The following is a 15610-nucleotide window of genomic DNA, read 5'->3' on the forward strand; positions in this document are numbered from 1 at the left end:
CCACCAACGCTGTGTCCCTTCACCCGGTCATCAGTCACTAGCCCACCGACCTGAATCACCACCAGCTGACTACCATCTTCACCAGCCTCCCCCGCGGGTTCTGCAACGGGAGGGTTCTCTTGCTCTCCCCGTTAGAGAGAATCCCCTCGCTTCCTTCAATCTATCTAACACCATCTGAACACATCGAACATCATCTATCGTCCCCCTCTCCGCACGCCGAACCCGAGTTCCACCTCCCAGTGCTCTGCTGGCCCAGGAAACCTCCATACCTCCATACGTATCTAGTACCTGCCGATCTCCTCAGCTCTACGGGCATCCAGCCAAGTTCCAAAAACGAAAATGGGGCTCGCATACAACGTCTACCTCTCCTCCACCAAGATCTACGGCTGCAAGGTGTGCAAGACGCACCTCTCCAACCACGACGACATCATCAGCCGGGTATGTTCTTTCCAATCCCTTGCAATCCCTCTCCCACACAGCCCCTCCTCCTTCCAAGCATATATCGTCCCCAACTGACCCTCCCCTCCCCCTCAGAACTTCCGTGGCCAACACGGCAAAGCCTACCTCTTCGAGACTGTCGTCAACATCAGTATCGGCGACCCGGGCGAACGCAGCATGACGACCGGCAAGCACATCGTGCGCGACATCGCCTGCAAGCAGTGCAACGAAACAGTCGGCTGGAAGTACGACAAGGCCTACGAGCCGTCCGAGAAGTATAAGGAAGGGAAGTTCATCCTGGAGGCCGAGCTGCTTTGCACCGTGACGTAAGGGTGCGGGGGTCCTGAGGCGAGGGCTGATGATGATTATGATGGGTTGGAGTATGGATTTGTATCGGCGCTGGTGGGGAGGGCGTATGGATATGGCGTTTGGCGTCGTTTATATCTCGAAAGGCGAGGCGAGCGTATGAAGAGGAGCCCGTGGTTCTCATCAACAACTAAGGTGCCCTCATCACTCAAACTCGTCTCGCTCGGAGTAAGGCATGCTACTCGCAGCCTGACAAATGGCGTAGTCCGGAACAGGTAATGGGACAAACACTTAAGTTTACTGAACGATTTATATATGGCAGTCCAACGCTCAACGGCAACATTTTACTCTACTCTTCGGCTTCCGAACGCCCGGATCGCAGGCGCCATACCATCCCGCGAATCGTGGGGTGCCATGGCTCCGTTACGTGACCATGTTATCAAACAACCCGACAATTCCTGTAGATATCCGTGCCGTTGCCCATCCTCGTTCGAGTGCCATCTAGGGATTGGCGGAGACCACCCTGGTGCTTCCTCTCCTGCTCAGGACGGTCTTGTATGCTCACCCTGTCCATCCGCTCAGGAACAACCGTCTGCGTCTTATTTGCCTTCATTTCTGGCCTAGAATATGTCTCGAGTTTCCAGCGGAGTTCTCGTCCCGAATTATCTCCGACGCGTGCTCATATGGCGAGCAGAATCGCAGGCCAGTGTGATGCCATCCCGATGGCTCATGTCGCCCAATCTCAATCCCGGGACACAGGTGGACCTCCCCCGCTCAATAATACCGACCGACACTGTACGTTGCATCGTTGCAAAACGTTTTACGCGTCTGCAGGCAGCTCTTATCATGATTGAATACATCATTATTCTATTCTACCCGTCGATTCCACCTCGGGACATAAACACTTAGGGCCGGAAATACCGAGTGCTGACAACCCCCCGGTAGCAAATGCCTGTGGATGCTCCAAAGTCCGCTGCACAGTACCCCGCCATGGCCGATTACGGTAGTTTCGGGGGTGCGGGATATTGAGCCGATGAACGTCCAAGAGAGGGGCTAGACTGGATGGATATTAAATGCCGCCGTGGGGCAATGGCCTCAAATGGCATCAGATGAATTTCAGAGTTTGTTGCATTGAGAGGTTCTTTTGCTTTCCTATTCATCTTATTCTGCCTGACAACTTTTCTCCTTTTCGGCATTCATCAAACGTCAGTTAAAAGAGGTGGGCATCTTCAGATACAACCTTCTTGTCCGGTCCAGATTGCCATTCGGTTACCCCCGGCGACTATATTTCCGAATCTGTCCCTGTCCGATCCGTGAGTCCGTAAAAGTTACGTGACCGTTGATATTGGAAAGTATTTCCCTTCATTAAAAGAGGCATCATGGCGAAAGAGACAATGAAAGCGGTGGTGTTCAAGGGGCCAAAGCACGTGGTCGTGGAGGAACGACCAGTTCCCAAGATTCAAGATCCCAAAGACATCATCGTCAAGGTGGATGCTACGGCACTGTGCGGAAGGTATGGTATCACGGAATACCGCAGCCAAGTCCGGCTTACTGACGGTGCTTCAGCGAGCTCCATGTCTACCGGGGCCACCAGCCCAGTCCGACGGGCTTCATCATGGGGCATGAGTTCACCGGAGTGGTCGAGAAGGTGGGAAGTTCGGTGAAGACGGTCCAAAAGGGAGATAAGATCGTGTCACCGTTCACTCTGTCCTGGTATGCCGGACCTGAAGCCGCAGGTCGACCCCTTCCCCAAGCTTTGTGTATCCTCTGGCTGAAATAGTTGGTCGGTAGCGGAGAATGCTTCTATTGCGCCCATGGCTTCTCCTCCCGGTGCGCGAACGGACTACTGTTCGGCTCGGCTGGTCTAGATGGCGGGCAGGCGGAATATGTGCGTTAACCCGTCCGATCCGACTGAATCAGCAATTTACCGTTGAACAGGTCCGCATTCCGTTCGCCGATACCACGGTAATGAAAGCCCCCGCCGAAATCGAAGACAAGTACCTCGTCCTGATGGCCGACATTTTCCCCACCGGCTATTACGCAGCGCACAACGGCTTCAAGCACCTCACGCCCGATGTCATTGCAACTTCCACGGTCCTGTTGCTCGGGTGTGGTCCGGTCGGTCTTTGCGCGCTCGTCAATGCGTTGGACTACAAACCCAAACATCTGCTGGCAGTCGACGGGGTGGACAGCCGGTTAGACCTGGCGAAAGGGCTCGGGGCGGAGCCGTGGAACTTCATGACCAACCGTGATGGTCTGGACAAGCGAGTTCGAGAGCTGACGGACGGACGGGGCGTGGATGTGGTCATCGAGGTGGTGGGGTCCAGCCCGGCGTTGAGGATGGGATTCGATCTCCTCCGACCGTGGGGAATCCTGAGCAGTGCAGGAGTGCACAACGGAGAGGTGAGTGATGCTTGAAATCCGGCGCGACCGATAATCTGACGGTGTTAGATCCCGTGGACTGCCAATCAAGCATATGGCAAGAATCTTCGCATCCAGATGGGACGCTGTCCGGTGCGGTCCATCTTCCCCGAAGCTTTGAAGCAGCTGGAGAAGAAGCAGCATCTACTCAGGTAAGTCATGTCTCGGTCCACTACACTCCTTGAACCTCGTGGTTTACCTGACGAAAAATAGCTTCATGGCGGACAAGATCATGCCATTGTCAGAAGCTGTGGAAGGATATGAACTGTTCGACGGCATGAAGGTCCAGAAAGTGGTGTTTGAGGGCCAAAAATGATCGACTGGAAGCTGGGTGAAGTTCGATTCATGAGTGTACTTAGTTGGATATCGCGTCCAGTGCAATATTGGTTCCAGTCCCTCCTTGCTTAAGTATGCATTAACAAGATTCCTAAGAATGTGATGGGATGAGACACCGAGGGCCAAATCACCATGAAATAGATGGAAGTTCCAAGTTCACTTGGTCAAGTGAGAGAACGATTTACGTTGACGCTTTGATACCATGCCAAATTGGAGGGCTTAACTGGCAACCGGTGTCTCTTAAGACTGACATGATTCTGTCCTCACCGTCACATTGGACAACCTCACCAGCCGGCAGCCAACCAACCAACCAGACATCCTTACTTTAGCTACATGTAGCTCTGCGCGAGCTGGCGCAGGCAAGGGAAAAGATAGTGCCGGTTTCAAGAGCAGCTCACTGCAGGTAATGGTGGAGCTCATGGATGCGAATTGTGATGGGTTACTTGACCGACTCCAGTACCTTGGATTCGTCGGAGGCGAGGACAAGACTCAAAAATGCCAGGGATGAATGTTTCCGGATTATTCCAATTCGTTGACATGAATGTGGGATTGGACGTATCGGCGAATTCCTCTGGGGCGTTTGGATCGATGATCGCTATGATGCCCTGGTGGCGGGTGGCTATCCCTCTCCTCGCTTGTGCTATCTACTAGGGGACTTGGAGAAATTTTGGTTGAAGCACAAGTACGATATTATTGTCGGTGTTAATACAGGATGGTCAAGGGAAATGATCAACTAGGGGACCCTGATTGGCAATCCAAGGGTTTAATGAATTAGCTAGATGATTTCTAAATAGGGTAATAATAGTCATATTATTATTGAATTAGGACTTTGGCCATGAAGGCATTCTGTTTTCTGAACATCTGTACCAGTATATCATGCAAGATCCAAAGCCGAACTGTCCAGCTCTTTGGTTAGTAGTAGACAACGGAAATACCTTAGTTCTAATAACGTGAACTAGAGGCTCAAACATGAAACATAGAAGGGGCTCGCTAAGCGGGGAGAAGTCCCTAACATGACTGCACAACACCAATGCACATGCTGGGGCTCAAGGCGAAGTGAACTTTAGCATCCCACATGGCCACAGTCCACACAGTCACATAGTCACATTCACAGTCTCACACACACAGGGCACGTGCATGGACCATGAGAGAGAAAAATGGAAAATCACAGTGAGAGGGCAGATGGCAGACACACACGAACCCCTCCTTCCCTCTGGAACACTAATCGCACTGGCCCGTTCTTTCCCTCTTTCTCTCTCTTTCCCTCTGTCTTTCCACTTTCCACGTTCCTGCCCTCTCTCCATTCGTTCCTCCCAATCCTGGCTCCACCTCCTGCACCGCCGACTTCTCTCTACACACAACCACGGACCAATCACGTGCCCCCACTACCTCCCACCACCGCCGCTCCTCTCCTCTCACTTCTCCCACTGAGTCCAACTCCTTCTGCACCTTTTTCCTTTCGCCTCCTCCTCGCAACCTTTCTACCGCCTCTTCTCTTCTCCTCCTCCTCCACCCATCTCTCAACGTCACTCAAACTTTCTATCACCACTCTCGATCTTCGCTCCCACTCCGCTTCCTCCCTCCCTCTCTCACTCCCCTTCACCTTTCTTCTCACCACCAATCTCATTCTCCATCTTCCATCCCCGTGTCCATAACCCTGGGCACTCTTTCGCTTCCATTCCGCTCCGCGCCCTTCCTTCCACCTCTCTTGAAGGATCTCAGTGTATGTTCCACGCTATCGTACATCCAGGCACCGGAGGGCCGGTAAATCTGACCGTTACTAGCATCGCGACATTCCCCTCGACTCAATCCTCCCCGACATCTTCGTCGCGCCACCTCGTTCCCCATTTACAATGGCCGAAACTCAGACTCAGTCCGTCCAGGACGTCCCCGAACTCTCGTCTCAATTCGGCAGATTGAGCACTGATGAGGGCGGTGAACCCGTCATCCCGCGCACCGAAGAAGAATATGCGCAGACCCAGTTGACCCTCCGCGCCATCGTCTCCTCCAAGGAGGCAGGTGTGATCATCGGCAAGGCTGGAAAGAACGTTGCCGATCTCCGCGACGAGACCGGAGTGCGTGCTGGTGTGAGCAAAGTCGTTCCAGGCATCCATGACCGCGTCCTCACGGTCTCGGGCTCCCTGGCCGGGATTGCGAAGGCATATCAAATTGTCTCCAGGGGCCTGCTTGACGGTGCTCCACAAATGGGCATGGGTGGACTGCTCAACACGAATGGCACTCATCGTACGTCCTATCGCCAACCACTGCAACTGGAATGTAACCATGACTAATCCCTCTGTGTAGCTGTCCGCCTTCTTATCTCGCACAACCAGATGGGGACCATCATCGGCCGCCAAGGCCTCAAGATCAAACAGATTCAGGACATGTCCGGAGTCCGCATGGTCGCGCAGAAGGAGATGCTCCCACAATCCACCGAACGAATCGTCGAGGTTCAAGGAACGCCCGATAGCATCGAAAAGGCAGTGTGGGAAATCGGCAAGTGTTTGATCGATGATGTCGAGCGTGGATATGGCACCGTGTTGTACAACCCCACTCTTCGCGTCCAAGGGGGCACTGGCCCACTTAGCAACGGCTTGGGTGGTGCAACTGGTGGACGTTCCTTCAACCGCACTGGAAATGGTGCGGACTTCACCAACGAGGCACCGGCTTATCCCCGCCGCAGCCAGGATGCCTCCTCTCGTCCTCCCCCTCCCACCATGACCGAAGATGGAGAAGAGATCCAGACTCAGAACATCAGCATTCCTTCCGACATGGTTGGCTGCATCATTGGACGAGGTGGCAGCAAGATCAGCGAGATCCGCAAGAGCTCGGGTGCGCGCATCTCCATTGCCAAGGCTCCGCATGATGACTCAGGCGAGCGCATGTTCACCATCACTGGAAGCGCTGCGAGCAACGAGAAAGCCCTCTACCTTCTCTATGAGAACCTCGAAGCCGAGAAACAGCGCCGACAGCAGGGAGGAGACGAAGTTCCAGCTCGCTCGTAAGCGGACGAGACATCTTCCCCACCGGAAACTTCGCGGCTCATTCACCGTTCATCAAAACCGCTCTACAAACTCGTTCCTCAAAATATCTTTGCTCATCCTTCACTACCACTGTCCTTACTCTTCGAAATCATCCACCGTTCACTCCATTACCACCCTTCCCCCTCGTCTTTCTCGATTCTTCGACACCCATTGCCCAAACTGCTCCCGATTCGATTTCTAGCCGTGTCACTTTCATGACATGTTATGTTCTATTTTACGGAGATGAATTGCCATCACGGCGGGATTTATTTCATCAGGAAGGAGCTCGGCACGGTTACGAGTTCATGACCAATGGTTCCGATATCCACGATCCTACCGCGTCATTGGTTTCCACTAGTTCTTCACTTCGCCTGTCGAGGGGGTTCTCAGGAGTCGGATCCTGCAGATTCCTCGTCTGAATCGACAGAGGTCCCGTATTACGAACCGACATATCTCACCTCAACGGCCTTCTTCTCGCGACAATTCCCCACAGGATCGCCTCACTCCTCGACCCGCTCATTCTGTCCGTCCTCTTCATCTCCGATTGCCCCTAAGCCCTTCTCCTGCGATCCTTTCGAACCCTTCTACTTTTACGCGTCCCGTCTCGAGTGCCGTGTTCACTCTGATTCTACTATTTCCTCTGGCTCGGTTCTTTATAGAGACGTGGCTTACCGGCAAGCGCAACAACAATCCCCCCTCGATATGCCTCTCATGTCCCTCGCTCGCTCGGATTGAGGGGAAACAGGTTTAGCTGGACATTTTCTACGGCGGACGGGATGTTTTACGGGTGTCAGAGTCGAAAGTGGGAAAGACGAACGTCATGGTCATCAGCTGGGTTGCGCCATGGAGGAGGTATGGCAACCTGCCACAGAACCTTACCACGGGTCAAGATGCGAAGTTGGGCATGGCTAGTAGCTGCGAGGAAAATATAAGTAATCAGTCCGAAAATCAAATGTTCTTCCAAACTGGATGAAGGGTCTTGTTTCCATGAATTAAATTGTATTGGTGCTAGAACGTGACTCCAACATGTAACGCTTCAGAGCCTCACTCGTCCTTCCAATCCCCCACCACTCCCACCAAACCATCTCGTCAACCCACTCAACGGTCCATCCCCTTCCTCTCTCGCCTCCTCCCTCCCTTCCTCCCCTCCACCCAACCACCCCGGTCTCTCCCACGCACCCGTCCGCGACCCACCTCTCTCCCCTGCCCCCGCCGACGACCCCTCCGGGCCCATCCACGCCGGCCGATCCATCGTCTCAAACGTATTCTTCACCCGATGTGTGAAATCCCCCCACCATCCCCCGAACCCCTCATCATCGCCGCTGACGTCGCCCACCGTCGCGAAATCGCGGCGTGCGGGGCGTCCGGCTTCTCGCGCGATCCGCGCGGCGCGGACGGGGTTGGGGGGTGGCGAGGCGGTGCGGCCGGAGCGGGGGGTGGGGGTGGAGCCCCGGGTTACGCGCGCCACGGCGGCGTCGTCGTCTCGCGAGTCTTGGTGCCGGGGGGTCCCGGCGGTGCCGACGGGTCGGCTGGTTCCAGTTGCATTACTGGCGGTCGCACCGCCTTCGCCGTCCGTCATGCCGAGACCACCGGTGCCGACTTCCCGCTCCAAGAGAGCCTTGCCCTCCCTCCATCGCTGGGTGTCCGCCACATCTCGCTCTCGTCTTCCCTGGTCGCCGAGCAAGCCGACGCCTTCCTCCTCTTCGCCCACCATCATCGGGCCGCTGAACCACCCGCCCACGCGTCCGTAGACGCCGAGGAGGGCGGCGAGGGCGGCCAGGGTGACGATGATGGCGGGGGCGAAGCGCGCGAACCCGGCGCCGAGCGGGGTGAGGTCGACCTGGACGCCGAGGAAGCGGTAGAAGATGGTGGAGTGGTATATGGGACGGGGGAGGGTGGAAGAGACGTTGAGGGCGAGGGGGAGGGCGAGGCGGGCGATGAGGGAGGAGAACCAGGCGGCGGGTTCAAGGGGGGTGGCGCGCGGGGTGAGAGTGCGGGCACGCCAGAAGGAGAGGGGGAGGCGGGGGAGGGGGTAGAGGGTGGTGAGGGCGAGGTGGAAGAGGTAGAGGGGGAGGAGGATGGGGAAGGTGGGGAGGGGAGTAGGGTGTTTGGAGAAGGGGTTGGAGAAGGTCGTGAGGGTCAGGGGAGTGATGGAGGGGTTGAAGGGGGCGAGGATGACGGAGGAAAATAGGAGCAGAGAGAGGAGAGAGAGGACGGCGGAGAGAAGGTAGAGCGTGATGGGTTGGACTCGGTAATACCAGACATGCCGCGTGTATGGGGTGTGAATCCGAAATGGTAGGACGGCGGGATCAGTGCCGGATACGAATGTTAGCTTCCGATTCGCCGCTGAATCAACGATCGCCTTAGCGCGGGAAGCGTTCTTCATCAATCGGTTCCACTCGACGGTATACCGAGCCTTCTTGTTCCTCGAATGCTGTAGCTTCCTTGTCAAATCGGCAAGATATCTCGCAGTGATCACATTCGGAACCCCGCCAGCGGTCCTAGACACAGGCACCCGGATGACAGGTAAAGTCCGCGACTCGGGAAGCGCGCATAGCTCGGCGAGTTCGTCGATCCACTCCTGGAACTCCCGCGCACTCCCCGTCTTGCGCTGTTTCAGCTGCGCGACTTGGTTCTCCCGCTCTGCGAGTTCGTCGATCGCGTCCATGAGGTTATCGTGGATGTTCGGCGCGCTAGACTGGAGTCGACGAAGCCGATGCGCGATGGATGCGTTTTGGAATATGTGCCGGGGTAGGGCGACCAGTCCATGGCCCATCAAATATGTTGCGATTAACAGACCCCAGGAGTATGCGAGGGCCATGACCAGGGCCTTCAGGCTCGCGAATCGGAAGCCAGCGCTGAGGAAGAAATACACTCCGGCTAGTATTGCGGTTGTAAGGACGATCAGTTGGTATCGCACATTCGCCCGCAGCGAGTACAGGAGTCGGTCTTTCGGTTCGCGGTAGCCTGAGTCGACATATTCGCCGAGAACTGGGAGGATTACCCTGGATTCGTAGTTAGCAACAGCGCCTCTGCTACCGACCGGAGGACTAACCAGGTAAGGGAGAATGTCAGCCAGTAGCATATCCTCCAGAAGACAAGCAGCGCCCGCTCCGATAACCAGATTCCATGTTGCTCCCGCTCCGCATTGCGGGCGGCTGCAGATGAAATATCGATCGGCACCAGGACAATCGCGGTGGCGGGAAGGGCGATGGCGAGGAACACCGGCACCAGAACATAGGCAGGAGTCGACCGCAGTGGAAGATAGTGTCGTAGAAGTAGGAGGACACAGACCGATATGAAGAGGAACGCAAGGACGAAGAAGATGTCTGAGACGGCTGCGCTCGCCATGGTTGAATGGTCGGGGATGGTCGTTATTGGTGGCTTCGAAAGTATGAGCGTGCCATAGCCTCTATACCGGTATCTGAGGAATGGATGGGAGAGAAGATGTCTCGTCTACACTCTACGGTATCACAGATCGGAGGACAGAAGGCTAATAATGGTCGCCAGGGACATGATGATGAACAACGGACGGAGAGTTGGGACTGGACATGTTAAGGCGACAAGGCGACAAGGCGACAAGTCATTGGATGTCAGTGGCGACTCTCGGCTCAAATTCGGGAAAGTGGTAGCGCACCATTGCATCATCGTTGGTCCCCCCTTCCTCGTGTTTCTGTGTGACTGCCGTTTGTGAGGAGTTCGGAGCTGCTTGCTCATCATCAAACCTTTAGATTCTTCTGGGCTGGCGGGATCCGAATTATCATCTAAATTGTCATCATTACTTCGCACGCAATATCTGACGTTATTAGTTCCTTCCATCCACACATATATAATTGCCTGAGACCATCTCTTAGACCTTCTCCTTGTCAATTATCAGACTACCACACCAGTTGCCCAACATTTACTTCCTACGCCAATTCTTCCACCGCGCCGCTAGCCCAACCACCATGTCTGCCGCAAAGACCAAAGTTCAGGGCATCGTTGACGAGAACCCAGTCGGTCAGTATCATCTTCCTCACGAGCATCCCTCTATTCCTTACTCAGTGCTGACATTCACTGCAGCGGTGTTCAGCAAGTCATACTGCCCATTCTGCAAGGCTACCAAGGCTCTGCTGAGTGAGCTCGGTGCCAAATACTACGCCATCGAACTCGATCAAGTCGGTATGTGGATTGCCCTTTCCTTTCGAATTCACCTCGCCTCAGCCATCTAACGTTCGGCGTCGTGTGCAGATGATGGAGCTGCCATCCAGGATGCTCTTGCCAACTTAACCGGACAGCGGACCGTCCCGAACGTCTTCATCGGGCAGCAACATATTGGAGGGAACTCGGACGTGCAAGCTAAGAAGAGCGAGCTTCCGACCCTCCTAAAGGAAGCTGGAGCTGTATGATCGATACCCGGAGACAACTACAATGAAATGTGAATATTTACTGAAGACGAAATAAGAATTTCCTTGGCTTTCATTTCCTCTCGTCGTGTCGGCTCATATTATGTGATATGTCCATTAATTTGTTCAAGTCCAACCATAAATATACGAATGCCTACTATCAAAACGTAACGCCAGTCGCCCATGTCTTCTATCCCTTCACAAAGCCTCTACCCGAACGCCCTGTATCGTTCATCACATTTCGTCACCCTTTATTGAGCCATCTTTAGATCCCAAGCGCATTCCCCTTCTTCACACCATCAGTCTGAACTCGGTGACATTTTGCTTCCAGATCGGTGGCACCTGTGGCAGGAACACCCAGCCTAGCACTCCCCCAACGCAACTGAGATCCCAACACCCGCCTGTTTCCTGCTCAATTGGAATCCACTCCCGAACGAACCCGGCCGGCAACAATTCCGGCGCCCGGTTGATCAGTTCCCACGTCTTGGCCTCGTCGAGATTCTGCAACAAGACCTTAATGTTTACCGAGATGAGGAATATCAAGATCATCCACAACCATGGGGTACCAAAGCACCATGGCATCTTGGTCAAAGGATCAACGGAATCGGACCGTCGTACCAACGCTCGATTTTTGGACCGCTTACGACTGACGTCCCTTTTCGGAGGTGGCTGAGTGGATGTCGACGCATTGGCCGTGGCACAACGGAGACGATCAGGCGAATTGGGCGGAATCGTGAGATTATCCTGGGGTGTTGGAGGAAATAGTAAATCATTGTGGGACTGGAGCAAGCCATCGTCCGAGTCCGAGTCCTGACTGGACACGTTTCGTCTATTAGGTTGTTTCATCCTCTTCAACCTTCGAGCCTTCTCGCGCGCGCGTTGGAGTTTTCGCCCTGAACTCCATTCCATTTCCTCGTAGTTCCACGCCTCTTTCCTCGCCACCTGTTCCCTCGCCTCCGGGTCGCAGCTCTCGGGCCTTAGAATACTAAACGTTTGCCGCGTATCCTTAACCCTCACCTCCTCTTTCTCCTTATCTAGCGTGGCATTCTTATTGAGCCGATAATATCGGTTGGGCGACCACCCTGACCCTAAAAGCGAGGGAGTATTGATGAATTGCCTGGAGGTCTCTCCGCTCGTGGGGGGATGGGGTTCTTTTCCGCTCGCCGAGAGAGGTGGAGGTAGTGGGGCTGGCTCTTCACCCTCGGCCTCCTCATCTAGCCTAGTGACATTCCTGAGCGGAGAACGTCCGTGGGGCGTCCACTTGGGCTCTTTATACGAGCTACGGGCGGTGGGCTTCTCGAAAACCACTCTGCCGGTGGGGGGAGGGGGCGGGACTGGCACTTCAGCCGCTACCACCTCCGCTGGCATGGTGATGTTCCCGAGCGGGGAAGGTGCGTGGAGCGGCCGCTCGGGCTCTGGACGCGAGGGAGTGAAGTGGAATTTCCTGGGGGTATTTCCGCTCGCGGGGGGAGGCGAGGGAGGAGGCAGGACTGGATCTTCAGCCTCTACCTTCCCATCTGGCTCGGTGGCATCCTTAGGCGGAGAAGATCTTCGGGGCGACCGCTCGAGTTCTAAACGCGAGACACGAATAGTGGATCGCTCGAGGCCGCTTCTACTTGTAGGGTTAGGGACAGAGCCTTCACCCTCCTCATCTGGCCTGGCGATAGTGCTGAATAGAGAAGGACTGTAGGGCGATCGCTCGCGCACTCGATACAAGTCATGAATGATCCTTTCCTTAGGAACTCTTCCCCTCATAGGGTCATAGACTGGCTCATCGGTCTCCTCAACCTCCTCCTCGACCTCCTCGACCTCCTCATCTGACTTGGGGAAAGTTTTGAATAGGAGAGGCCTATGGGGCGATCGCTCGGGCGCTCGAAACAAGTCACGAAGAGTCATTGGCCTAGAAACTCTTCCCCCTCTAGGGGAATAGAGTTGCCGCTCAGTCTCGTCGTCGTCTTCTCCCTCCTCGTCTCTCTCCTCGTCCGTTTTCTCGCCTTTTTTGTCTTTTTCGTCCTTTGTCTCCTCCTTTTCCTCCTCCTCCTCCTTCCCCTCCTCCTTCGCCCCTTTATCTGGTTTGGTGATATTCCTGAATGGAAAAGGTCCATAGTTGGGTTCTAAATACGAGCCACGACTGGTAGATTGCTCAGGATCCCTTCCGCTCGCCGTGGCATAGACCGGGGCCGGGGATTCGGCTACGACCGATGGTGTCTCGGGTTGCGGAGAGTGATGAGGAGCTGCTGATTTGACTGCAGGAGTGGACTCAACGTGCTCACGGGGCGTCGACGATTCAGCCGCGGACGGCGCTGTCTCAGCTTCCTGGAGATGTTGAGGAGCAGCTGGTTGGGTGGTAGAAGTAGACGCAGCGTGCTCAAACGTCGAGGATTCGACTGCGGAAGACACTGCCTTATCTCCAAACGGACTTTTAGGAGTGACTGATCTATCTGCAGGAATAGACGTATCGTGCGAGGATTCGACCGCGGAAGACACTGCCTTATCTTCTGAAGGACTCTTATGGGTAACTGATCCGGCGGTACGTGTGGATTTATCGTACTTGCTAGGCTTCAAGGATTCGATAGCGGAAGTTGTCTCATCTTCTGGAGGACCTTTCGGGGTATCTGGTCCAGCTGCAGACGTAGAAGGCGTCGAGGCTTCGACCGCGGAAGATATTGCCTTCTCTTCCGAAGAACCTTTAGGGTTATCTGGTCCAGCTGCAGAAGTAGACATATGATGCTCCCCAGTCGTCGAGGTTTGTTGAGAGCTGGCCCCCTTACGGTTGTCCGATGCGGGTGTATCGTTTTCCTTCTCCTTGACCTTTCCTTTGTCACGAGGTGTGGAAGGCTTAAACAGGCGGGCGTCATCGTCGGCGCCATCGTCGGCGCCATCGTCGGTGTTGTCGTCCCAGTTGTCGTCGACAGTGCTGTAGTCCCCGTTATCGTCCGTGTTGTCGTCAACGGTGTTGTCGTCAGTACGGTCCATTCTGTCATCCTTGTCCCCGCTGCCATTGTCACCGTCGCTGTTGTGGTCCCCTTTATCGTCTTGGTCCTCGTTGTCGCCGTCTCCGCCGGTACCACCATGGCCGTTATTTCCGCCATCATCTCCATTATTGTCGCTGGCACCGCCCGCTTCTCCACCTCGGTCATCACCGTCATCTCCATCATGCCTACGTCCGCTATCCACACCGCTTTCTCCATTTCGCGTTTCTCGTTGGGGTGGCTCGCCAGGGTCGGAGTCGCGAGTCACTTCGTCCGGAATATCTGCATCACCCGAGGCATCTCCCGCTAAAAGGGCTCCAGACCCAAGAGGAGCCAGGCTTTTTCCGGTGCTCTTTGGGGACAAAGGACTCACTTCCGCGGTTGTATTTTGTTCACTGGAATGAACTTCAGCCTGCCTTGGTCGACCATCAAGCTGCTCATGCTCTTCACCTCCTCGCTCTCCGCGCTCCTCCCAAGCATTTCCAGGCTCGTGCCCTTTCCATCGTTGTTTCTTTTGCTGCTTGGGCCGCTCATCCGACGCACCGTCCAACCACTGATAGTCATCGATTGAATCCGAGTCCGAGTTTGAGTCCGAGTCGCTGTCTTTAACCTTCTGCCTCTTCACCTGGTCTATATCATCCGCATTCTTTTTCGACTTGCTTCGGCTACCTGGTGTTCGTTTGTCTCTCTTAGGCCGCTCATCCGACGCACCCTCTAACCACTGATAATGGTAGTCGTCCGTATCCGAGTCCGAGTCCGAGTCGCTACCTTCAGCGTTCTTATCCTGAACATCGACATGACCCTCACCCTTGAACGGGCTTTCTGAGGCGCTTGGCTTGTCTGATGAGGATTTACGCCCCTTAAACACGACATGATCTAACCCGTCGTCATCTTCGTCAACTTGTTGGGGTGATTGGCGCTTCTTGGACTGGACTTGCCTGAACAACTCCCTGTACCATATTTGCTGCTTTTCAATTGCGCTGGACCGGCTGTCTTCGGGGTCAGAGTTGCTGTCGTGTTCCAGAATATGCCCTCTACTCGCTCTGATCTGCCTTCTCTCAGGCTGGCCTTCAGAATTCCAGCCTTCACTAGAATTTATATTCTCATCGGAGGAGGAACTGTTGTACGCAGTGTCAACCGAGCTGTCATACATCGGAAGTCCCTGGTTTCCAAGCAAAGATCTGCCTTGTCGCTGGTTGTATGGCACCTTATAGGACATCTCTCGGCGGCCGACCCCCCCATGACCGTCGTCTATGGTGACTCGGAAGGTTGTGTAACTTTGTCCGGGGCGCTCCTCGACGTAAGGGCTTATCAGGCCACTTACTCCTATCCGTTCCATGTATCCGCGCTTTTCCATAGGCTTGGGCGGGCTTAGACGTAGAGGTGGGCTGGGTGTGCTCTGGCTTCGGTAATTGTCATTGATATGTCGTCTAATACCCCTTCGGGACGCCCGTGACCTGTCAAGCCGCCAATCACTCTGTCTCTCAGAATCTCTATGGTGATTCTTTCGATTTTTTTCGTACATATCCTCGAGCTCCTGAAGCGCGCTGGATTGTTCATCATTTTCGGCATATTCTACCCATGACCACTCGGGACTTTCGGGGCTCTCCGGGCTTCCTAGGCTTCTTCGAACTTCTTGTGACTCCTTTCCAATACTCCTTGTTTGCTCTTCTTCTTCGACTTGTCTGCTCTCTGGCTGCCTCCACACTTCGTCCTCGGCGCTCTTTGC

General features: G+C 54.8%; 7 protein-coding genes across 7 annotated transcripts; 5 read left to right on the forward strand and 2 right to left on the reverse strand.

Moving 5' to 3' along the window:
- The first annotated feature begins 90 nt into the window (after positions 1–90).
- Positions 91–1188, forward strand: P152DRAFT_454907 (yippee-like protein). Its single transcript, XM_033678678.1, has 2 exons — positions 91–438; positions 535–1188. Exons 1-2 carry the CDS (start codon positions 340–342, stop codon positions 766–768), a joined length of 333 nt encoding a protein of 110 aa, XP_033538311.1. The 5' UTR covers positions 91–339; the 3' UTR covers positions 769–1188.
- An 844-nt stretch (positions 1189–2032) lies between these two features.
- On the forward strand, positions 2033–3611 carry P152DRAFT_133404 (GroES-like protein). Its single transcript, XM_033673789.1, has 6 exons — positions 2033–2257; positions 2311–2457; positions 2536–2632; positions 2683–3147; positions 3196–3317; positions 3379–3611. The coding sequence occupies exons 1-6, from the start codon at positions 2124–2126 to the stop codon at positions 3479–3481; spliced, it is 1068 nt and encodes a 355-aa protein (XP_033538312.1). The 5' UTR covers positions 2033–2123; the 3' UTR covers positions 3482–3611.
- Positions 3612–4580: 969 nt separating this feature from the next.
- P152DRAFT_133642 (uncharacterized protein) lies at positions 4581–5231 on the forward strand. The gene has a single exon (XM_033673793.1). The coding sequence runs from the start codon at positions 4659–4661 to the stop codon at positions 5154–5156; it is 498 nt and encodes a 165-aa protein (XP_033538313.1). The 5' UTR covers positions 4581–4658; the 3' UTR covers positions 5157–5231.
- Positions 5114–6671, forward strand: P152DRAFT_133653 (KH domain RNA-binding protein). Its single transcript, XM_033673794.1, has 3 exons — positions 5114–5224; positions 5286–5745; positions 5806–6671. Exons 2-3 carry the CDS (start codon positions 5355–5357, stop codon positions 6504–6506), a joined length of 1092 nt encoding a protein of 363 aa, XP_033538314.1. The 5' UTR covers positions 5114–5224; positions 5286–5354; the 3' UTR covers positions 6507–6671.
- Positions 6672–7560: 889 nt separating this feature from the next.
- On the reverse strand, positions 7561–9884 carry P152DRAFT_428976 (uncharacterized protein; the record flags this gene model as incomplete). Its single annotated transcript, XM_033677351.1, has 3 exons — positions 9568–9884; positions 7742–9529; positions 7561–7690 (listed from the first exon to the last, which is right to left on the reverse strand). Exons 1-3 carry the CDS (start codon positions 9873–9875, stop codon positions 7561–7563), a joined length of 2226 nt encoding a protein of 741 aa, XP_033538315.1. The 5' UTR covers positions 9876–9884.
- Positions 9885–10294: 410 nt separating this feature from the next.
- Positions 10295–11216, forward strand: P152DRAFT_428981 (glutaredoxin domain-containing protein). The gene is made up of 3 exons (XM_033677352.1): positions 10295–10523; positions 10587–10685; positions 10755–11216. The coding sequence occupies exons 1-3, from the start codon at positions 10472–10474 to the stop codon at positions 10910–10912; spliced, it is 309 nt and encodes a 102-aa protein (XP_033538316.1). The 5' UTR covers positions 10295–10471; the 3' UTR covers positions 10913–11216.
- A 291-nt stretch (positions 11217–11507) lies between these two features.
- On the reverse strand, positions 11508–12917 carry P152DRAFT_454910 (uncharacterized protein; the record flags this gene model as incomplete). The annotated part of the gene is made up of 1 exon (XM_033678679.1): positions 11508–12917. A coding segment is annotated over exon 1 (808 nt), but the record flags the coding sequence as incomplete, so codon positions are not given.
- Between the last annotated feature and the right edge of the window lie 2693 nt (positions 12918–15610).

The sequence above is a fragment of the Eremomyces bilateralis genome (genome assembly GCF_010015585.1).
Source record: "Eremomyces bilateralis CBS 781.70 unplaced genomic scaffold P152scaffold_2, whole genome shotgun sequence".
NCBI classification, from domain to species: Eukaryota; Fungi; Ascomycota; class Dothideomycetes; order Eremomycetales; family Eremomycetaceae; genus Eremomyces; species Eremomyces bilateralis.